The 23,733-nt window shown below is 47.1% G+C and overlaps 1 protein-coding gene across 1 annotated transcript in view; it reads left to right on the top strand.

The window, feature by feature from the left end:
- The first annotated feature begins 1,924 nt into the window (after window positions 1-1,924).
- Kif3c (kinesin family member 3C) overlaps window positions 1,925-23,733 on the top strand; it is a 40,531-nt gene continuing 18,722 nt past the window's right edge. The window contains exons 1-3 of the mRNA XM_027933537.2: window positions 1,925-3,839; window positions 22,791-22,892; window positions 23,580-23,702. Coding sequence (XP_027789338.1) covers window positions 2,295-3,839; window positions 22,791-22,892; window positions 23,580-23,702 — 1,770 coding nt within the window. The 5' untranslated portion in view covers window positions 1,925-2,294. The remainder of the gene's footprint in view (window positions 3,840-22,790; window positions 22,893-23,579; window positions 23,703-23,733) is intronic.

The raw sequence follows: 23,733 nt of genomic DNA, 5'->3' as shown, positions 1-23,733 counted from the left end.
CACCCAGTAATTGACCCCAAAGCCAAGATCATCACAAGCAGTGGAGCTTAATCATGAGAAGGGAGAGGAAGGTCCAGAAACTTCAGAAGTGTGCAAACCAAGCCTCTATCCTAGTTGACATTCAAGTCCTAGAGACTTTGAAATGGGGAAGAAGTCAGGAGATAAGTTCTTCAGATTTGAAGAACTCAACAATTTGGCATCTACAGAATAGCATTATTGCAAATGGAAGAAGGACTTTGAAGTTTCAGGTAATAGCCTATCCTTCATCTGAATCTCATATGGAGAAAAATAAGGACAGCTCAGTCCATGATTCACCTCCCCTTGCAGAGTGGAACATTGATCCGTGGACTTGTGGAACTACACTAATTACACTTCCTTTGTATTCTAGAGGCATAAAATATGAAGACCTCAAAGAGGAACACCAAGCACCCACTTGGTCTATCTAGAAGACTCAAGGAAGAAGATACTGTCAGACAATTGAAGCCAGACCATGTACCCATATTAAGGGTTTCTCATTGGTAAGATACCTCATGATCCATTGTTTCATTTGAGTATTCCATCCACTCTGTGATACAGATATTATTTCTCTCCATCTCCAATTCTTTTGAGCAGATGAGGAAACTTTGAGCAAAGTAAGTAATTGCTCAAAGGCACACTGTTGGATGGAGATCAGATTGGAACTGGAATCAGGTTTTGCTTTATGCAAATTCTCTCTTTCAGGGGAGGGGGGAACTGGTTAGGGAAGGCTTCATGAAGGAGGAAGTACTCCTTCTGCCCAAGTGGCACGGAACCACGTGCAGAAGAGTGATTGGATCTCTGGGTAAAGGTACAAGGGTGCAACAAAGAGCCAGTTAAGGAAACAAAACATGGTTCCTAGAATCTGTGCTCCTTGAGGATGAGAATAACGCAGCTCCTCCAATGGGCCGGTGCTCAGCAAGTGCTAGATAAAATGTTTGGAGGCAGATACTCCAGAGGAGAGTATTGGAGATGAGGCTGGGAGGTCAGAAGAGGGATAGGCTCTTGTAGCATGTGGAAAGAGTTGGAGGAGTTGCAGAAGGAGCTAGGGTGCCTTCGTGGACCTGAGGTGAGGAATCATCGGTTCCAGCAGAGATAAAAGGAAGGCCAGAAGTAAACCAGGTTAGGGAGCGGAAAGGATAACTTCCAGAAACATTTAGGAGTTAGGCTCCTTGAGGCCTGGCGACACCCAGAAGGGAAACTGGTGGCATGTACCCATCTGCGGACAGAAAGGCAGGAGCAGCGGGAGACGCAGGGAGGTACCTGCGGAGGGAACAAGCGTGGATGGTGCAACCTCAGCAGTCACTCGAGGTTTTCACTCGGGAAAGGGAGGGGCTCCGGGACTGGAGGACTGGAGAAGACATTAGCAACCTGCCAGAACCCGGTTAACAAAGGCAGGACTACATCTCCCAGCATGCTCGAGCTCGGTGGGGTGACGGCGGGCGGTGGCTGCGCTGCATCCGACTGGTGGGCTCAGGACCTGGATCGGCACCCGAGCCTGTCATCCGGGAGGGGTCGGCGGGGTGCAGGCGGCAATGCACCCGGGTCCCCCGCCTACGGGCCGCGCCCAGCTTGCGGCCCCCGCCCCACGGCCCCGCCCATTGCCCCACCCCAGCCGGGAGACTTAGCTGGGGCCGCAGCGCGGCGGCGGCAACATCACTCTCGCCGCGGCTGCTCCGCCCCATCCCCTTCTGTTTTTCTCTCATTCTCTGGTGGCGGCGGTGGGGAAGGCGGAGGCAGAGGCAGCAGCAGCCGCGCTGGCTGCAATGAATGATCCCCCAGCTGGGGGGCAGGACTCCAGGTGAGCCTCTGCCCTCGGGAGGGCCGGGACCCCCGGCCGCCCCGCACGGCAGCCCCCGCCATGGATCCCTAGAGGGAGGAGGAGGAGGAGGCGAAGACAGCCCTGCCACCCACCCCCATCCCATTTTCCTCTTCCTTTATCTCATTGTTGCCGGAGCTGTTTACAGCAGCGCTCCCTCTGCCCCAGCATGGGGCGGGCTCCCGGCACTGCCCTTCGGCAGGCGCTGCTCCCGCGGCTGCCCGGAGATTCTGCCTAATTCTACCTCCCCGGCCGGTACACCGAGGATCTGAAAGCAGTGGAGGCCCGGACTGCAGCAGCGGCGGGGCCACTTCCCAGCATCCCCACCCTAGGAGGCTGCATGCGGATTGAAGAGCGGCGCCTGGGGGCTGGGCCGGCCCCGCCGATCCCGACCTAAGGAACAGGACAGCAGGACCGCCAAGGCTGCCGAGGGGAGCAGAGGAAAGGACAGAGCAGCAAGATGGCCAGTAAGACCAAGACCAGTGAGGCCCTGAAGGTGGTGGCCCGGTGCCGCCCCCTCAGCAGGAAGGAGGAGGCAGCTGGTCACGAGCAGATCCTGACCATGGACGTGAAACTGGGCCAGGTGACCCTGCGGAACCCCCGTGCAGCCCCTGGAGAGCTGCCCAAGACCTTCACTTTTGACGCCGTGTACGATGCCAGCTCCAAGCAGGCAGACCTGTATGATGAAACCGTGAGGCCCCTGATAGACTCAGTGCTTCAGGGTTTCAATGGCACAGTGTTTGCCTATGGCCAGACGGGCACTGGCAAGACCTACACGATGCAGGGAACCTGGGTGGAGCCTGAGCTGCGCGGGGTCATCCCCAACGCCTTTGAACACATCTTCACCCACATCTCCCGCTCCCAGAACCAGCAGTACCTAGTCCGAGCCTCTTACTTGGAGATCTACCAGGAGGAGATTCGAGACCTTCTCTCCAAGGAGCCAGGCAAGAGGCTAGAGCTGAAGGAAAATCCTGAGACAGGGGTCTACATCAAGGACCTTTCTTCCTTTGTCACCAAGAATGTCAAAGAGATCGAACATGTGATGAACCTGGGGAACCAGACTCGTGCGGTGGGCAGCACCCACATGAATGAGGTCAGCTCCCGCTCCCACGCAATCTTCGTGATCACTGTGGAGTGCAGTGAGCGTGGCTCTGATGGCCAGGACCACATCCGTGTGGGGAAGCTCAATCTGGTGGACCTGGCTGGCAGTGAGAGGCAGAACAAGGCAGGCCCTAACACTGCTGGAGGGACAGCCACACAGTCTACGGGTGGTGGTGGCAGTGGCAATGGAGGTGGTGGTGGCAGCGGTGGAGAGAGACCTAAGGAAGCCTCCAAAATCAACCTCTCTCTGTCTGCCCTGGGTAACGTGATTGCTGCTCTGGCCGGTAACAGGAGCACCCATATCCCCTACCGGGACTCTAAGCTGACCCGGCTGCTACAGGACTCTCTGGGCGGGAATGCCAAGACCATCATGGTGGCCACACTGGGGCCAGCTTCTCACAGCTATGATGAGAGCCTCTCCACCCTTCGCTTTGCCAATCGAGCCAAGAACATCAAGAACAAGCCTCGGGTGAATGAGGATCCCAAGGACACGCTGCTGCGGGAATTCCAGGAGGAGATTGCCCGCCTGAAGGCCCAGCTGGAGAAGAGGGGGATGCTGGGGAAGAGGCCCCGGAGGAAGAGTAGCCGCAGGAAGAAGGCTGTATCGGCCCCAGCTGGGTACCCTGAAGGGCCAGTGATTGAGGCCTGGGTGGCTGAAGAGGAGGATGACAACAACAACAACCACCGCCCGCCCCAGCCCATCCTGGAGTCAGCCTTGGAGAAGAACATGGAGAATTACCTTCAGGAACAGAAGGAACGGCTGGAGGAAGAGAAGGCGGCCATTCAGGATGACCGCAGCCTGGTGAGTGAGGAGAAGCAGAAGCTGCTGGAGGAGAAGGAGAAGATGCTGGAGGACCTGCGGCGGGAGCAGCAGGCCACAGAGCTGCTTGCAGCCAAGTACAAGGTAAGGGCCCCAGAGGAGCCCCAGCATGAGAGAAGTCCCTGCAAGGGTCTTGGCTGCCCAGCTCTTCTCTGAGGGTCTGTGAGCTGGCCCAAAGTGGGGTATCCTTCCTCAGCACCATGCCCCACCCACTGCCCCGGAGCAGCCAGGCAAATCGCTGCAATTGACAGTTGGGCACATGCATGCACACGAAGCAAAGTGGCTGGGGTTGTCGAGACAGTGAACTTGGGGCAGTTTGACCTGTGAGTGTTAGTCTCTTCTGGTGGCTCCAGGATCAGTCAGGTCTGTGAATGGCCATACAGGGCCCCACCCCATGGGAGTGTGGTTTTTTGCTCCTGCACAGCCTCTCCCACACCATGCTTTTCCCCTCTGCAGCATCTTCAGACCTCTCACATAATATTATCTCTACCATTCAGATAGTAATTCACAGTTTACAAAATGCCTCACACATGATCTTACTTGATCCTTAATACTAGCCAGCCCTCCTCCCTTTTTTTTAATGGTGCTGAGGACCAAACCTACGGCCTTGCACATGCTAGACAAATGCTCTACTATTGAGTTACACCCCTAATCTTTAAATCCCCATTTTCTAGATGAGGAACTCAGGCTCAGAGAAGTGAAAGGACCAAGATTTTATCCTACAAAGTGGCAAAACTGAGCTGGAACCCATGGACCTTATGCTTTTTATTTCTTCAATGTCAAGGCAGGAACCTGAGTGGATTCTGTTCCCTATGAAAATTGTCCATTAGGCCATGCAGTGCTAGGTCCATTTAGTGCCAGGCCCCTTGTTTGGTGTCATTAAGAAGAAGATTCAGGGAATCAAGCAGGATGTATGGTGGGCTGTATACCAGAGCCTTAGAGTCTAGGCCTAGCTCTTCTCCAGCCCATTGAATAACCTTGTGTACATTGTTTTCCCCTTTCTTCATGCCTCAGTTTCTCTTTTTTTTGTAAAATATAACATTAGCCTGGTGATCTCTGAGGTTCTACCAATCTGACAATTCTGTGACCTGTATTAATCTAAGGAAAAAAACCAAATGGCCTGCACACCCAGGCTTCATCTTAGTAGTCTCCAATTTCCCATTGCCCTGAGAGATATCAGGACCTCAGTGTCCTTCCTGAGCTGTTCCCTTCCCATGGGAGCCTCCAGCTCCTAAGTGAGGCTGAGCTATGAGGCCCCTGCCTAGCCAGTCACAAACCTGTAAAATTTCAATGCTGCAGATGCCGCAACTCAGTGTTCTAGGCATCTCTAGCTCCTTGAAACTTTCAGTACTGGGGGTTGGAGGAAGGACACAGGGAACATTGAGCTTGCTGAGAAGAGCAAAACATTGCCATTTCTTCTTCCTTCTTAGGAGTGTGGGCTGGGAGCAGGAAAGGCCAGCCCACAGCCACTGGAAGAATGATAGCCAAGCTATAGGCATTGTCTGTGTGCTGGAAATGTGCTGCTGCTCGAGGGGCTCTGGCCTTATGTGTTTAATATTTAATTCACCTCTGAGAGCTCAGCCAGGGTTATGCTGAGCTGCTTCCCCAGAAGAAGGATCAGAGCCTTTGCACCCTTTGGGCTATCCTGGGAAAAGCAGGATATTAAGTTGGGGCAGTTAGCCAAGTCCTCCCTAACAGGGAGGGAATCTAGGCAAGTTGGTGTTTTCAACTGGGAAATCTTACCTGGTCCTTTTTTTTTTTTTTTTTTTTTAGTTGTTGATAGACCTTTTATTTCATTTATTTATTTTTATTTTATTTTTTATTTTTGGTGTTGGGGATAGAACCCAGGGCCTTGTGCATGCAAGGCAAGCACTCTACCAACTGAGCTACATACCCAGTCCTTATTTTATGTATTTATATGTGGTGCTGAGAATCGAACCCAGTGCCTCACACATGCCAGGCAAGTGCGCTAGTGCTGAGCCATAACAAATAACGTTTGTTATTTGTTACACTACGAAAGAAATCTCCCACCCCATCAAAATTGGGAGGCAATGGGAGAAACAAAGACTAAGAAGGGAGGAGAGTGCAGACACTCAAGTTGCCTGAGGAAGTAGGTAGAAGGGATAGAGCAAAGGTTCTTATTACATAGAACTGACTCCCTTCCCTCAATAAAATTCTTGGATCTAAGGCAACATGAGCTACAGATAAAAGAGAGATCAGGGTGTAGCTGGGCAGGATGGCATATACCTGTAGTCCCAACTATTTGAAAGGCTGAGGCAGGAGGATTGCTTGAGCCTGGTAATTAATGGTCAGCCTTGTCTTAGGAAACAGAGGGGATGAAGGGGAAGGGGGAGTGGGAGAAAGAGAGAGACAGAGAGAAAGAGGGAAAAAAAAAAAAAGAAACAGAAAGAGAGAGCATGCTATCAGGGTGGCCAGTGCTGGAATTCTTTCACTAGAGATATAGCTCATGTAACACCACAGTTTTATAGCTGGTGGGGGCCTTGAGAAACTTGAGGCCTGGAACTTGCCCAGGGCCACACAGGTGAACTGAGCAGAGCCCAGAATTTTCATACTTGGTCCAGAACTTTCCATTGTTCCAAGGTCATCAGGTTACCTGTGCTCCTTGACAATCAGTAATTTGTTTTTACATAACACTTTGCCATCTTAATCTCATTTAATCCTCCTAACAAGCACAAGAGATGGGTGTTGCTGTTTCCACTTGACAGTTATGAAAAGCAAGGCTGTGGAAATGGAGCCTGGTCAGTGACCTTGGCTGTTAGTGGCAAAGCCAGTAGTGGAACCCAGGTTTTCTGATGCCCCCAAATCTGCACTTGCTCCAGTCAGATTCCTCCTTGTTTGTTCATGGTGTGACTCAGGGCAAAGGACTCTGCCTCTCTAGGCCTTGGATTTTCATTTGCCTAATGAGGAGGAGAAGGCTGACATAGCTCCCTGGGGAGTGGGTGAAATGGTCATTATGTGCTGGCTTTCAGATCTAAGCAAGGGGAAATTCCAGGAGGAGAATGATTCCACATCCTTTGACTTCTTGTCACATCCAGTCCAGGAAAATCAGTAGGGAGCAAGCCCAGAATGGGCCCAGCCTCCCTGGTGGCAGCCCCTAAGGCACCAGCTGGTCCAGCATGGTATGTTTCTGGGATGGTGGAAACACTTTGAGGGTTCCTAAGGGAGTGCAGTGGAGATGGTTGTGCTGAAGATTAAATGAGATCAAGCACCAAATAAATGGAGGGCATTAGCAGCCACAGGGTGGCTTCTGGCTGCCAAGCAGGGGTCCAGTGATCTCAAGCACTGACATCTTTGTTGTCTGCTTAACTCCTTCCTTACCCTGCCATCCCAGCTGCCTTGCCATAACCCTGCCAAGGCAGGGAGCAGAGCCAAGCAGAAGAGATCTCAGAGACCTCTGAAATCAGGAGCAAGGGTCCCGCCTAGAAATTAGCCAAGCTTTTGCTTCCCATCTTCAACTCACTCCTGGCCCCACATTCTGAGTTATGGCATCATCTCCAGTTCTCATCACCCCCCAGTCCCTTCCTCCAGTTCATACCACTCTCTGGGGGCAGCTAAGCCACAGTTGAGGCGACCCAGTGCCCTCATTCACTCTCTGACTCATTTCATCGTCTGTCTCGCCTGCTTCCCTGCCTGCCACCTCCAAGGCTCCCAGTTCTCTTTGTTCTCCCCTTGCTGTGTACAAGCACCAGGGCTGTCTCCTTGGAATCTCCTTTCATCTCTCTTATTTGCTATATTTACTGTAAGCTGTTTTTGCATTTACCATATTTACTATGTTTATACTGTGGGCCTCAGAGGGATATTAGTGTGGACAGAGGTGTGAGAGTTTGTGATTGCTATCAGTGTTCTGTTTCCCATTAATCAATAGTGATCCATACTTAGATTGTGGATCTCTAGAGAGTTGGGAGACTTAATAGCAGTCAAGGCTTATGAAATAGAAATAAGTAACATCACAGACCCACAATGCAGAGAAAACTCAAATGTTTTTGCACAATGCACATACTGACATGATGACTGATGAATTTGTGTAGATTGGTTGGGGAAAGTCCCACTTTACTCAATTTAGTTATGCATATTTATTTATTTATGTATGTATTTATAGTGCTTGAGATCAAGCCCAGGGCCTCTCACATGCTAGGCAAGTGCTGTACCACTGAGCTACATCCCCAGCCCAATATTTTTTTTTTAAATGACTGCTTTAATTTTGAAATTAAAATTTTTGAGGGGCTAGACGAGGTGATTTCTAAAACTTTGATTCTAGCTACTCAGAGGAAAAGAAGAGTGTTTTGGGGGAGATATAGACTGCAGAGGACACCAAACACAGGCTCAAATTGAAGAGAGGTTGAAACAACAGCATTAGGATGTGATCACAGTAAGTAGGTCTGCAGGGAGAAAGCTGGGGTCTTGGCCAGAGCCCAGCTCTGTCATGGCGAATGTAAAGAAGAAACCCTGCAGAAGGAGACCCCAAAGCCAGAGGGATGCTATCACCACAGGGAGTACAAACTACACTGAAATTTTACTATCCCTTTGTCAATTGCTTTTCTTTCTCCTACCTTTATGCATGGGGGTAACCATAGATGGGGGTATAAGAGAGGGAGTTTTAGGCCTGAGAAATAACAGTAATGGCAGTAATAATGAAGTTTACTAAACACTTCACTTCTGCCAATTGCTATATCATATACAAATCATCTTACTTAACCTATGCAAGCACCCTCCAAGAAAAATGTTGTATGGAGCAGAATTATTCAAACTCAGGTTTGTTTGACATAATTTTTTTTTTGGTACCAGGGATTGAACTCAGCGGCACTCACCACTGAACCACATTTGCAGCCTTTTTTTTTTTTTTTTTTTTTTTTGTATTTTATTTAGAGACAGGGTTTCACTGAGTTGCTTAGTGCCTTGCTATTACTGAGGCTGGCTTTGAACTCAGAATCCTCCTGCCTCAGCCTCCTGAGCCACTGGAATTACAGACACTGGATTATAGCCACTGCACCCAGCTTGACATAAAATTTGATGCCCTTTTCTGTTTAAAGAATTAGTATTTATCAGGTATTAGTATTTATATTGGTTGCAGGGAAGGTGTTAAAAATGATAGTAGCTATTGTAGATGTTTCAGATTTGAGGTGGCAGAAACAGGTGGGCTGCTGGGGATGGTTAGAAGCTAGCACAAGTCTAGGAATGGAGACTGGGGGGGCTCATCTTTAGAAGAAGACTCAGATGAGACCCCCAGCTCTCTGTTCTTGACCCTCCCAGACTGAGGTCTTCTGATTTGGCCTCTCTGGTGTTCTGATGCTACAGATTGCTGGGTTCAGGATCTGGGCATCAGAATCAGACAATTCTGGGTTTAGTGACTTACTAGTTCTGAGACCTCTGAGGTCCAGTTTCCTCATCTTTAAAACGGGGTAATAATAATAATAGCTATGTTATAGTGCTACTAATAGAATTAAATGAGATAATCCGCGTAAAGCTCTTTGAACAATTCCTGGCACATGAATGTAAGTAATTATCTCCAACAGCTGAATGGAGGTTTTCACTTGGCCAACTTCCTGACATATCAAGCATATCATGTTTTAGCAATGGCAAAGCCGAACAGTCTAACTGTAATGTTTCTTTTCAATCTTGCTGCCTATGCAAGTTATCCAATAGGAGACTTCACAACTGGCTGGTCTACCCCATCCTTTCACCCCAACATGTCCTCCCTGTCCTGCTGGTTACACTGTTTTTGTAACCTGGATTGTCCCTGGTAACCAGGGAGAGGGAATTATGGAATCACATTAAGCTCAATATAAAGAATTTTTTAATAGTTAAAATTGGGTTGCTTCAATGGGCTGGGGTTGAGGCTCAGAGGTAGAGTGCTTGCCTGGCACGTGTAATGTACGAGGTTCAATCCCTAGCACCACATAAAAATAAATAAATAAAGTAAAGGTATTGTGTCCATTGGGTTGCTTTAAGAAGTAATGAGTAGCCTTGGTAGTGGTGAAGATTTCATGGGTGTATAATTATCCCCAAACTCCTGGAGCTGAATCCATTAAATATGTACAAATTGTACAATTTTTTACATGTCAATCATGCTTCAATCAAGTATGGGTCTCCATTCCTGTGAATGTTCAAGGAGAGACTGAATGTCAGTCTAAGGGATTAGATGTAGTGCTCTAAGGAACTGATGGATCAGAAAAACCACAGAACTACATGATCTTTAAAATGTCCTTCTTGTCTATAATCCCAGTGGCTTGGGAGGCTGAGGCAGGAGGATCACAAGTTCAAAGCCATCCTCAGCCACTTAGCGAAACCCTCAGCAATTTAGCCAGACCCTGTCTCAAAATTTTTAAAAAGTGGGGGATGAGGCTGGGGATGTGGCTCAGTAGTTGAGTGCCCCTGGTACCAAATAAGTAAATAAATAAATCCCCTTCTCTTAAGAGTTCTTAATTGTTTCAAATAGCATCTTTTTTTTTTTAACAACACATATTTATTATTATTCAGTTGTTATGGATCAGGAGTCTACTCATGGCTTCTTGAGGACCTTTCTAAGATGACAATCAAGATGCTGGCCAGGGCTGAGTTCTCATCTGGAGACTTGAGTGGGGAAGACTGTATTTTCAAACTCTTTGGTTGTTGACAGCACTCATGCCCTTGCAGTTATATAATTCATGGCAGCCTGCTTCTTCAAAGGCTGTGACAGAGGCAGAGGCTCTGGCAAGAGAGGTGTCATACTCCATCTTGATCCTGTACGTGCAATCCTCTCTTGGTGAGAAGTAAGTCACAGGTCTTGCTCAGGAACAAGGGGAGGGGTCACACAAGGTGTGATAGTGAGGAGGTGGGGTCACAGGACTTGCTTACATCTGTCCTCAAATAGCATCTTTTATAGCAAAATACAAAAGGTTCAGTTCATTTTTTTTTTTGAAAATTAAAAGAGGGCTTAAAGTTTAAATTGCATGGATTCAACTAATAATAAAAGATCATTTTCAGTTCTCTATCACGATGAGTTAAAGAATCAAGGACAATGAGAAGAAGAGAGGAAGAAAGAAAATGGGGGAGGCAAGAGAGAACTAGAGGGGGACAATGAAGAGGGGAGAGAGAAATAGGGTCACAGAGGCAAGGAGAAAGAAGAAAGTGGGTGGTGGGGTGGACAACAGGGTTTTTGGGGAAAAGCAACTTCAACTGGGAGATGAAGTTCTGTAGACAGTTGAATCCTCGGTATCATTGCACTGTCCTGACCTTGGTGTTAATCTCCAAATAGGGGTGGTCACCTTCTTTAAGGACTGCCCAATAACCTAGGAGCATCTTCTTTCCCATCTTGTTTCATCTGCATGTCCCCAAGGGGGCACCAGCCCCATGTATATACTTGGGGATTTTTGGGCTGAGTGACCAAGGGACTTTGGACACCCCCACCTCCATCACAGGTGAGTCCTCCACCATCAAACCCTTGAGAGAAGACTGGAGATGACATGTGACACACATTCCAGGCTGAGTCTGGCATCTAGGTCAAAGCCCAAGGCCTCTTGGTATCAGAGGGAGCAGTACCCATGTTCCTATATTTCTTTCCATCCCTGATAGCTGTGGTCAGTTAACAGAATGGTCCTGTGCCAGGGGCATTTGTAACATAAAGACTTGATCAGTGGGAAGCATATAAGGTTAATGCATTTCTGAGTCCTGGGCTTCAGATTTTGGTGAGGCTCAGCACCTTTTTGTCAGTGTTGGGTTTCTCATGCTGTTTATCAGCTAGAGGATTGTGTTATCATATTGCCCTTAGTCATTCCCAGCCCCTGGTTGGGAGAGAATTGGATGAAGTGGCTGGCTGACATAATGTTCTCATTGTGCCCTGAGGACCAGGAAGAAAGGCCAGAACTTCAGATCAAGAAGGGCACCTTTTTCCTATGGGCTTACTAGCCCTGTACCTAGCCAGTCTGAGCAAGACATCTTTCCAGAAGCTGCTGAACCAGATGGCATGTCTAAGAGGAGAAGAAAATGGTCCCTCTTCCCACAGATCCAGCTCTGTGGCTGTGGAAACTGTACAAGGCAGACCTCTGTGCCTAGCTTCTAGGTTACCTGCACTTATTGTTTGGTATATCTTGAATTTTTACTCATTTTTTGTTCATCTTTTGATGCTGGAGCTCAGCCAGGGGACTTGCACATGCTAAGCACATGCTCTACCACACAGCTGTACTCCTGGCCCCTAGAATTTTTAACATCTTGAAAACTCCTAGGCATTACCTCTTGATTAGACTCAGAGTTACTTTGTTTTCTTTTTTCTTTCTTTCTTTTTTTTTTTATGTAGATGGACATAGTACCTTTATTTTATTTATTTATTTTTATGTGGCGCTGAGTCTGGAACCAGTGCCTCACACATGCTAGGCAAATGCTCTACCACTGAGCCACAATCGCAGCCCCTCAGAGTTACTTTCTGTCTCTCTTTCCTCCCAGGTAACGACTACCATCTGAGTGTAGTGGTGCATACCTGTAATCCCAGCAACTGGGAGGCAGGCAGGATCTGAAGCAGGCAGATCACAAATTTGAGGCCTGCCTGGGTAACTTAGCGATATGCTGACTCAAAATAAAAAGGGCTGGGGATGTAGCTCAGTGGTAGAGTGCCCCTGGGTTCAATTGCCAGTACTGTAAGAAAAAAAAAATCCCTGTGACAAATAATGATATTAAGGCACATTAAGGAATGAAGAATCCAAGGTCATACCCCTAGGATGTGGTAGGGCCAGAATTATGAACCTCGTCTGCCTGACTCCAAAGCTCCTGATCTTCCACATTGCAACACCAGATCAGAAAGGAAGGATTTGTGCCAGATCCCTGGCTAATAGGCCCCAGTGGGAACTCTTATCTCCTGGGATACTTAACTCATCTCTGTCCTTCCGTATGATGCAAATACTCAGCCTCTGACCTCAACCCAGCACCACTCATTCATATAATCAACAAATCTTTTATGTACCATGGCCAAGAACATAGGTCAGTGGATATAGTTAACTTCATCTTTAAATTCTTTAAATTTCTGGAAGGAATCACAAAAGAAGTCACTGGTGTTGGGATCATATTTAGGGATTATAATATGGAAGGGGACTTTTATTTTTTAGTTCATACCTTTTTTAAATTTTATTTTTACAATAAGCATTTTTTTATTTAAACAAAAACTAATGTAATTTGTGTGTGTGTGTGTGTGTGTGTGTGTGTGTGTGTGGTTCTGGGGATTGAACCCAGGGCTTTATGCATGCAAGGCAAGCACTGTACTAACTGAACTATATCCCCAGTCCTAATGTAAAATTTTTAAAGAAAAAAAACTTTGTTGGGGTTCTGTGATTTAAAAAATAAACAAATAAAAGATTAATCCCCAGGACTGGGGCTATATAGCTCAGTGGCAGAGTGCTTGCCTCATATGTGTCAGGCACCACATTAAAAAAAAAAATTAAAATAAAGGCATATTGTCCATCTATAACTACAAAAATATTTTTTTAAAAAAAAAAGCAGGAACAAGCCAACTGTGGTGCATGCCTATAATCCCAGCTGAGGTATAATCAAGAGGCTGAGGCAGGAGGATCACAAATTCAAGGCCAGTCTCAGCAATTTAGCAAGACCTTATTTCAAAAAATACAAAGGGCGGGAATGTCGCTCATTAGTAAAGTGCCTCTGGATTTAATTCACAGTACTCCCCCGCCCCCGCCGCCAAAAAAAAAAATGCTCAAGAGTGATATTGGCCAACCTATTTTGTTATATTGTATGCATGTGTGGGATATGTAACAACAAATCATTACAACTGTAATATACCAATTTAAAAATGTGGAAAAAATGAAAAGGGAAAAAAATAGAAGAGGTGTTAATATCCATTTGGAAGACTGGCTTAACGTGAGTCAATAATTGAGAGAAATCTCGGGTTGATAATAGTATTAAGTTGTACCCAGTTATTGATAATCCTGCAACTTAGGGACAAGTCACTTCTGCTTCCAGGGGTTTTAAGAAATCATCAGTAGACAATTCCTTGCTTCATGCGCCATTTGCAGATTCCCCTTGGAAGCAGAAGATGAGGAGCCCAGGAACAGAGACATTCTGAATGAGTGGCAGCAAGGGATGGAGAGGAGTGACTGAGATTTGACTGAGATCCTGGAGGCTACATGACCTAGGGTGAACCACCTAACCTCTCTGGGCCCTGAACCTCATGTGTCAATACACTGAAGGTCTCATCTGGTTCTGACACTGTAGCATATTGCTAGCTGGGATTGTATCCTGGATGCTGAAGAGATACCTTCTAGAAAACACAAATACATGAGGAAGAGTGGAGAAACACACAGTGAGGTGAGCCTAGGTGTTCACAGTTACTTATGCAGTAGAAGGGCTTATTTTTCCTTCTGCATTCCTCCAAGGTGGTCTGTGCACTCTGACCTTGTCTCCCTGTGAAGCTGGGACTAGCTTACCTCACTTTCTGGCCAATATTTCTCCTGATCTCTTAATTGTTCTTTTTTCTGATGAGAGAATTCCTAGCACTTGAAACATCAGATATTTTTGTAATGTTTTGAGCCATCCAAGGAGGAAACTCAGAGCAATGTCCTGATTTACATACCCAGGGTAGAGAATCACTGAAAATAGCACTATTCATCTGAAAATAGCCCTATTCGTCCCCTCCCCTTGGTCTCTCATTTCTTCTTTCTTTACTGCTGATTCCTGAAGACCTGCAGTCAGGGAACCAGAAAAGGAGAAAGAGGTCTGAGACTGACAGTAGACTGTGTAGCTGTATTTTCTAAGAGGTAAAAGCAGGATCTGTTGAGCTATCTGTCGTATTTTGCTCTTTGTGGTGAGTGGGGGACACCTACCAATGAGGCACTGAATCTGTGGGTAACCACTGACTTTTGGTTGTACCTGCCCATTTACCAAGCACCTTTGCCTCCATCATTTAACTCACCCTTCTTACCCAAAGCCTGCAAGGAATCAGAGGGTGGCAGAACATAGGAAGACTGGGGTGCTCTGATTCACATGCCCAGCATTCTTGGTGGCCCTTCCCATAAGCATTGCAGGTTTTGGCCTCTCTGGGACTCTAGTGATACTGACAACCTTCCTCCAGCACATGGGTAAGAGCTCTTACTGACTTATTACAGAGGCCCCCGTGAAAGCCACACATGGGCAGAATCATCCTCAGCAGAGCCCTGCCTGTTCTGTATGGAAGAGAAAGCATGGTGCTCTGAGCTTTCCCGACTTGGGAAAGGTACAAATACCAAACGCTGCTTCTCTCTAAGGCACATTTCTACCTGTAGAAAGCTGTGGAACAGCCAAAGAACACTGGACCTAGAGTTAGGGGCTGGTGTTCAAATATTATCCTGGTCAATGGGCCTGGTGGTGCACAACTGGAATCCCAGCCACTCAGGGAGAATAAAGCAGGAGGACTGCAAGTTCGAGGCCAACCTTGGCAACTTAATGAGCTTCTGTCTCAAAAATAAAATAAAGAGGACTGGGGATGTAGCTTTGTAGTAGAGCACCACTGGATTCAGCCCCTGTTCTGCACTCCCCCCAACACACACACACACACACACACACACACACACACACACACACACACATTACCCTGGCTGTTCCTGGCTCCACAACCTTGAGCAAGTCACTTTACCTGTCTGACCTTTAGTTTTCTTTAAATTTTTTTTTCTTGCCTTAGTTTTATGTCCAATGTAAATTAAAATCCTTATTACATAAGGCTCTGTGCTCATTAAATAAGATGGTTAAGGTACGAGGAAACTTGCCCAGCTACAGGTATATGGCAGTTTATACCTGAGACTCCTGTTGCCTGCAGAATGTCACAGATAGGCTAGCAGAGGCACGGCAGAGCCTGTTCAGCTCCTCTGTCATTGGAAAATCACACTTGATGGCTGGTATTTTCCCCAAAGAGTGGCTGGCACTGCCTGCTATCTCCATCCTGGCTTTCCAGGTCAGCACTTAATGACATCTGGGGCCTCCTTTCTCCTCCCTCTGGTTTTGTGTTCTATCTACTCCTGGGATAGGGAAAGATGAGCCTCTGAAGCTTTCAACTGTAGGCACAAGCTGACACAGTCACTGTGTTGGTCCTGACTATTAATTGTGACAGCAGCTGACCTGCCTGACACCTGGAACCAGGGCCCTGATCAAACTGGTAAATTATTTGGAAAATATAGAGTCAATAAAAGAAGATACACACAAATAAGTCCTTCATGGGAGACTCTAGGCTTAGAGGGCTCCATTTTGGGGCCTGGTTCCTCATCTGTAAAGCTTAGGGTTTGGGGTTGATAATTCCCAAGGTCCCATTGGCTACTCTGAGAGTCAGTGCTGGTGTCCTGGAGCACCCAATCTGGTCTCCTCCACCCCCCACAGCCTCTGCTGGCCTTTTAGTCACACTGGACTTATTTAGAACCAGCAGGACCAAATGCAGTCCTGTCCACAGGCACCACCCACCTATACTCTTTTGCCCTGAAAGATCACAAAGGAAGCATTGACTGGAGGGGCTGAGAGCTCCAGGGAACTTTTCCTCGGGGGCAGAACTCCACATTCCCAGGCCCTCGGCTTTATGTACCCCAACCGAAATTGGGCTGAGAGTGTAGGCATCCCTGTCTTTCACAGCCCCCTGTAAGTGATGGTTAAGGATACAGACCTCTGAGGCAAAGGAAGAGATGACCCCTGCTATCCTCAGAAAGATGGGGGAAATAAAAAGCAAAACAACCCAAACCTGTTTCCAAGCAAATAAAGGAAGCTGGTATGTGATATATTGCAGAGTGTGGGGTGAAAAAGCATGGGTTGAGACTGGGGAGAAGGAGGGGACTGAGACCTTGCACCTGGACTGAGGCCCTCGCCACAGATTTCATGCCAGAGCCAGCCCCCTCTCACAGCATAAGATTGGTCCTGTCCTCCCGGCTTGATGATAGCGTGGGCTTGGGTAAGTGGGCCAGACTTGGCAAGGAAGCAATAAGGCAAAATCAGTTTTCATTCAGTTCACGTCTGTGCTGGGCCTGGCGAGATTGGCAGAGAAGCAAAGGGGCACTGCACAAATGGAATCGGGGATAATGGGCAGTTAGTCATCATCCAGGAGTTTTCTTCATGGAGCTCTGGGCCCAGACAGCAGGAAAGGTCTCGAAGCAGAGTTCTAGATCCAAGGACATTTAATAGGAAGCAGAAGCAGGTCATCAGGAACCAGCACTGAGAATCATGTCATGGGAATGAAGGTGGAAGGATGGCTGGGATGTGGGGTCCCTGCAGTCTTGGCTGATGCATAAGATGGCAGGCCCATGGGCCCCTCAAATTCTGCCCAGTGATGCCCAGATGGATTAGAGAACTGGGTAAAGCTGGCTCTAGGGCACTTCCTTGTAGCCCCAGTGACTTGGGAGGCTGAGGCAGGGGAATCACAAGTTCAAGGCAGCAACATAGCAAGACTGTCTCAAAATAAAAAATAAAAAGGACTAGGGATGGCCAGGTGCGGTGGCGCACGCCTGTAATCCCAGCAGCTCAGGAGGCAGAGGCAGGAGGATGGTAAGTTGAAAGCCAGCCTCAGCAAAAAGCGAGGTGCTAAGCAACTCAGTGAGATCCTGTCTCTAAATAAAATACAAAATAGGGCTGAGGATGTGGCTTAGTGGTCAAGTGCCCCGAGTTCAATCCCTGGTACCAAAAAAAAAAGGACTGGGTATATAGCTCAGTGGTAAAGTACCCCTGAGTTCAATACCTCGGTACACACACAAAAAAAAAAATTGTATGTAAAAAGGTGTTTATAATTAAACATATTCTAATTTATATATTATTATGTAATAATAAAATTATAATCAGAAATGTTATGGAAGTAAGAAAATGCTTGGCATATTCCTAGCTTGTATTTTTAGCATGTCTACAGGAGTGAAAAAATGATCTGTGGATAAGGAAAAATCTGGGGGGAACAAAAACAAGAAAAATGAAAGTAACTGATCAGCCATGGTAGGAAAAAAGCAGTTTTTCATTTTGTTTTATTTCTGGGGTTATTTTGATGTTTGTGTAATTTTTTTTTCTGAAAGGAGAGCAAAACAATAAATGATTAAAAATATGTCCCTAGAATCTCTGAATAAACTGTTGAGTATTTATTCTAGTACCAACTCCTGAGATAACAAATTTTGTACATTCGTTGCCTTCAACAAACAGTAAAACTTCCCTTTATTTCTTCTAATAACTGCTGCTTTCAAAACTCAAAGTATTAAGTTTTTATTCTGTGCACTAAAACTGATTGGAAAACTCTGGAACTTTCCTTCTCACATTTTTGACGTGTGAGTTTCCAGGCCTGTCCTCTTAACCTTTCTTTGTCTTTGCGGGCTGCAGAGTTCTGTTTTTTAGTCTCTTATAATAGCCCTGGGAGAACCTCGCTGCCCTTCTCTGGATCTTCTCTCTAGAGAGGCAGTAAGGGACTATACACAGTGCTCCAGATTCAGCTGTATCATTGTTCTCTATAAGGGAATAATGTTTTTTGTCTTGTCACAGAAAAGCCTTCATGATGACACCTGGCCTGGTGCTACTGGGTCTTCACTGTGGCAGCATATTAAGCCAGGGTCTGGCAACAGCAGAGAATCACTCCCTCCTTCTCACCCTGCCCCCCTTTTTTCTGTCTCATTGTGCACAGTTATCATTTAATGAGTACAGTTAGGATCTTTTTCCCCAAAAAATGTAAAACTGTAACTGAAGCTCACCTGTCCTTTCTTTTTTTATAATTTTTTAATTATTTATTTTTTAGTTATTGGCGGACACAACATCTTTGTTTGTATGTGGTGCTGAGGATCGAACTCGGGCCGCACGCATGCTAGGCGAGTGCGCTACCACCTGAGCCACATCCCCAGCCCTCCTTTTTATTTATATTTATTTATTTATTTAGGTCAGCTCACGTGGTCTGGAAATTCTCTGGTAGTTTACCAAATCATCTGTGGTGTTGGGTGCACTCTCTTGCACAATTTCCGACAGATCTGTCCTATCCTCTAACACTTGAGCATTTTTCCGTCTAGAGAAATGCTTGTTTATTTCTGTTTATTTTCCCTGATCCACGGTCCCTTTATGAAGAAGCACTTTCCTTTATTGGTCTCCTCACTCCCTATGTAACTTAGCCTCTGAGTACAACCTTGCCAGGAGCATTTTAACATCCAGAGTTCTGGTCACTGGCTTTCTATGTGCTGTAATAAACTATTTTGTCCCAGTTTGAAAGAACAGTTTTCCGAGATCATTAGTCAGATGTGATTTTTCTCTTTGCTGGAAGCATGTTGATTTTCCTTCAGCTGGTCCTGCTGCTTCAGGCACTCGACAAATGACCGTCATAGGAATGACTTGGGCTTTGGAGTCAGGCGGGCCTGTGACTGGATTCTCTGTTCAAGGTTAATGGCATGATGTGACCTTGGATGGGTTACTTAACTTCTTTGAGCTTTCATTGGAAAAATAATAATAGTATGCCTCTTGCTGGGTGCTGTGGTGCCTGCCTGTAATCCCAGCAACTGGGAGTTGAGGCAAGAGGATTGCAAGTTTAAGATCAGTCTGGGCAACTTTGTGGGACTGTCTCAAAATAAAATAAGAAGAACTGGGGATGTAGCTCAGTGGTAGACCATCCCTGGGTTCAACCTCCAGTGTCCTCCTCCCACAAAATAGTATGCCCCTTAAAGTAGACCTTGCCAAAAATTAATGTACTAACAGTCACCTGGTGATCTAGGTATAAGGCATGTTCTGATTCTCTAGGTCTGGATGGTTTAAAAGCTTCCCAGGTGATTACACTATGCAGCAAAATTTGAAAACTAATGTCTTTTTTTTTTTTTTTGGTACCAGGAATTGAACTAGGGGCAGTCAATCAATGAGTCACATCCCCAGCCCTATTTTGTAGTTTCATACAGAGACAGGGTCTTATTGAGTTGTTTAGCATCTCCCCATTGCTGAGGCTGGCTTTGAACTTGCAATCCTCCTATCTCAGCCTCCCAAGCCACTGGCTAAGGTCTTTTTATTAGGTAGCAAAGAGTAAAGAATGATAGAGTCACATAATATGCTGAGAAAAGTGCAAGAACCCAGGCTAAACTGGACACATGTGTCCCCAATTTGGAGATCAGACCACAAACCAGGCCCCTAAGGAATCCATTTCCCTGTAGTTAGAGCAGTTACCCATGGTCCTCAGTATGTAGGGGACTTACTCTGTGTAGTTCCTCTCCTTTATCTCACCCCTACACAACCCCACCCCTCCTGCCAGGTTTCCCGGATGCTCAGAGCCTGTGATAGGGAATATAGGTTGATCAATCACAGGAGCAGCTGGGATATAGCCCCTGTCTGTTCTCAATGAGTCAAAAGAAGAAAGAGAAAAAGAGGACCTGGAACCCATCTGAGTCCCCATGGAGGATTCCATTCAGTTCATCAAATGCCTATTGAGTACTTGCCATGTGCCAATCTGTGATAAGACCCAGGGACCTTGAGGAATGAGTGATACATGATTCCTGTCTTGAAGGAATCACAGCAGAGACAGGATGTAGACACATAATGGTTCTCTTGTGGGAAAATAGTAGGAACATGTCCTGGTTATTGAGGAGGCCTAAAGGAACAGCTTTGAGGGGATCAAGGAAAGTTTCCCGGGATGCTCAAGCTGAGTCTTGCAGGACAAGTGGCAGTTTTCCAGGTGGATATGGAGTGGGAGGAAGAACCTTGTGAAATTTGGGGGAAGCCACAGCATATCGCAGGAGCTAGAATTCTTCGGCAAACCGGAGCGCAGAGCCTCCGTGGTCAGCGGAGAGTAGGAAGCTGAGCCAACACCTGGGGCCTGTGGCAGCTACAGACCTTGATGCCCTCCTCTAGGGAATGAAGACCCACGGAGTCGTTTGAAGCAGAAGAGTATCCGTTCAGACTTGTGTTTTCGGAGGATTCCAGAGGGTATCATGTGAGGCTGGACGGAAAGGGAAACTGAGGCAGTGGGGAGCCCATAGCAGTGGTCTAGGTGAATCAGAAGGGTTGCAAGGAAGTCAGCAGGTGTTATGAGGACAAAAGGAAGGAGTCGCATGGGCTACACCAAGAAACAGATCTGATGGTGTTTAACGACTGGCCAGATGATGGGGATGAGATGCACAGTGGGGATTAGCTGAGGGAGGTAAACTGCCAAAGGTGCCGAATTTCAGGAGTCACTCTCAGGGTCGTGTAAATGCAACCCTGAACAAGAAGGAGTCAAGAAACCAGGCATTGGTGGTGCATGACTGTAATCCTAGTGACTTAGGAGGCTGAGCCAGGAGGATTGCCAAGTTTCAGGCCAGCCTCAACAACTTAGACCCTGTCTCAAAAAAATAAAATAAAAAAGGACTGGGAGGCTGGGGTTGTAGCTTAGTGGTAGAGTGCTTGCCTAGCACGTGTGACACATTTGATTTGATCCTCAACACTGCATAAAAATACATAAATAAAGGTATTATGTCCATCTATAACTAAAATAAAAAATTATTAAAAAAAAGGACTGGGAATATAGCTCAGTAGTAGAGCATTCCTGGGTTCAATTCCTAGTACTACAAACAAACAAAAAGAAGGCATCAAGGGCTAGGGTTGTGGCTTAGAGGTAGAGCACTTGCCTAGCATGCGTGAAGCACTGGGTTCAATCCTCAGCACCACATAAAATAAAATAAAGACATCGTGTCCACCTATGACAAATAAATAAATAAATAAGGCATCAAGATGAGTTATGTCAGTGATGTGGTGATGGGTAGATGATGAGACCATTAACTAGGGGCACAGGTGGCTGTGGTGTGGCAGTAAGGACAGCTGGCATTCGAGAGCCCCTTCCTTTCTCCTTGGCCTCAGATAATATGCAGGCTGGTGTCCTCGTGCTTCTCTGACTGGCCCAGTTCAAGTGTCTGACCTTCCCAAAGCATCCCTTAACCCGTCTTCTGCTCTGTCCTCAGGGATGGGGCTCTCACAGGTGGCTGCCTACTTCCTCAGTCTGACAGCAACCTCTGCTTTGAGAGCCCTCAGGAGGTCAGCTGGTTCCACTGGGAAAAATTCCAGTGGGTAGACAGCCAGTTTCTTCTGGTGGCTCAAGGTGATTTCAACCTTCCGGAAGGCCTGCGATGAAATCAGAGGACAGCTGGCTGCTCTGGGACAGCACCCTCTTATTGGCAGTAGTGACAGAGCATTTTATGGAGTCATGATTTATACAAATCCATTATTAATTCAGCTTCCAGTTCCAGAAATACCTCCTGTAGGCCTGTGCCAAGCACTCGTTGGGACCTTTTGCTCTCAGTGAGGCTGGGATGTGGGTTCAAATCTCACCTGCGTTACCTCAGGCTGGTTGTTCTCAACATCTTCACTTGTTAAATAAGTAGAGGAATAGTCAGTCCCCTTAGAAGATGATGGAGATCGCGGCTGTTGAGGGCTTAGTTCAGAACCTACCAAATAGTGCTTTCCTTACATCTGAGCCATTCTGGAATGAATGTGGCGTGGTTCCAACACTATAGACAGGAACTCAGTAGAGTAACTCGCCCATGGCTTCCAGCCTCGTGGGTAGAGCCCAAGTCTTTCAAGCTGTCTCCAAAGCGCTCCCTACCTCTGGGGCCCCATTTTGCTGCCTGTTGCTGCAGAATCTCTCCCTGGGATTTTGCTTCTACTTTCCACATCAAAGATGAGACCCTTTCTTCCTGTCCACGGAGAGAGCTGTCTTTCTGAGTCAGGAGCCATTTAGTGCAAGGGCTGGGCTGCCCAGTGACTCGCTTTTATCTCCCCCTCCTGAATACCATGTGGGGCCTGGTTGCTACCCACCCTCCTTCAGGCTCTGTGAACCAACCTTCATTCTGTATCCAAAGCAAATAGATCAGGTGCCCTGTATTCCCTGAGGGGCTTCCTCTCTTTGCCTCCCTAATGGTCTTGTCAACAATGGGAGCCTTGTGCTAGGGCTCAAGAAGCCGGAGGGGAAAACTCTATTCTCATTGAGGTCCACAAGGCCCTATCTTGGACACATCTTGTGTTCACTCCTAGAAGGATTACATAGCAGGGAAGAATAATGTCTGAGCTGAGGATGCTGTGGCCCCCTGCAAATCCTATCTCTGAACCTCTCTGTGTCCTCAGGCCATGGAGAGCAAGCTGCTGATCGGTGGCAGAAACATTATGGATCACACCAATGAGCAGCAGAAGATGTTGGAACTGAAGAGGCAGGAGATTGCTGAACAGGTAGGGTGACCCGTCTTCAGGGCCCCTTGGGGTACATGTCCTTGAGGTAAATGCCTGGGGTTTGGAGGTGAGTTCATAAACTGTAATGCTCTAAGGTCCCTGGAAAACATAGTGCTGAGAATCTAAGACATGCCACTCTGGGTCTCATGGGTCTGCCAGCCAGAGGTCTTCGGGGCACTGCTAGCTGGTAGATGAGAAGTGGAGGACTCTATGATGTCAGCCTCCACAAGGAACTTGGAAGGAACTCCTGGACCTTCCACAAGGCTGTGAATTCATTGCCAACTATGTACCATTTCCTACGTCCTCAAGAAGCACAATTTGTTGGTTACCAATCAATAGTGACACTATGTAGGACAAGTGAGAGATGGCTTGGAAGTCAGTGTGACGGGCATCTGTGTATGTGGGTAATACCCCTGGAGTAGGCCAGCTGTTAAGGCTGGGGTCTCCATCCACTGGGGGCAGTGCTTGCAAAGGCATGGCCATGGCAGCTGAGGAGACCTCGAGGTCCACTGCTCCATGGGTGGGAACAGTGGACATGGGTCGTAGAATGTCCCCTTTTCCCTCCTGGCACTCGGGGTTATGGTGAAGTCAGTTTCCATGACAGAATGAGCCAGTCCCCTGAGCTTCCTTGGCCCTTGCCCAGTACATGCTGTCCCATTGAAGTCCCCTTGCCCTTCCTTGGCCTAGAAACGTCGTGAACGCGAAATGCAGCAGGAGATGATGCTCCGAGATGAGGAGACCATGGAGCTCCGGGGTACTTACACCTCCCTGCAGCAGGAGGTGGAGGTCAAAACCAAGAAACTCAAGAAGGTGAGATGCTGTAGCAGGATGGGATCAAGAT

The sequence above is a fragment of the Marmota flaviventris genome, chromosome 14 (assembly GCF_047511675.1).
Source record: "Marmota flaviventris isolate mMarFla1 chromosome 14, mMarFla1.hap1, whole genome shotgun sequence".
NCBI classification, from domain to species: domain Eukaryota; kingdom Metazoa; phylum Chordata; class Mammalia; order Rodentia; family Sciuridae; genus Marmota; species Marmota flaviventris.
The sequence above is the reverse complement of the archived record's forward strand: the minus strand, read 5'-3'. Positions and strand labels throughout refer to the sequence as shown.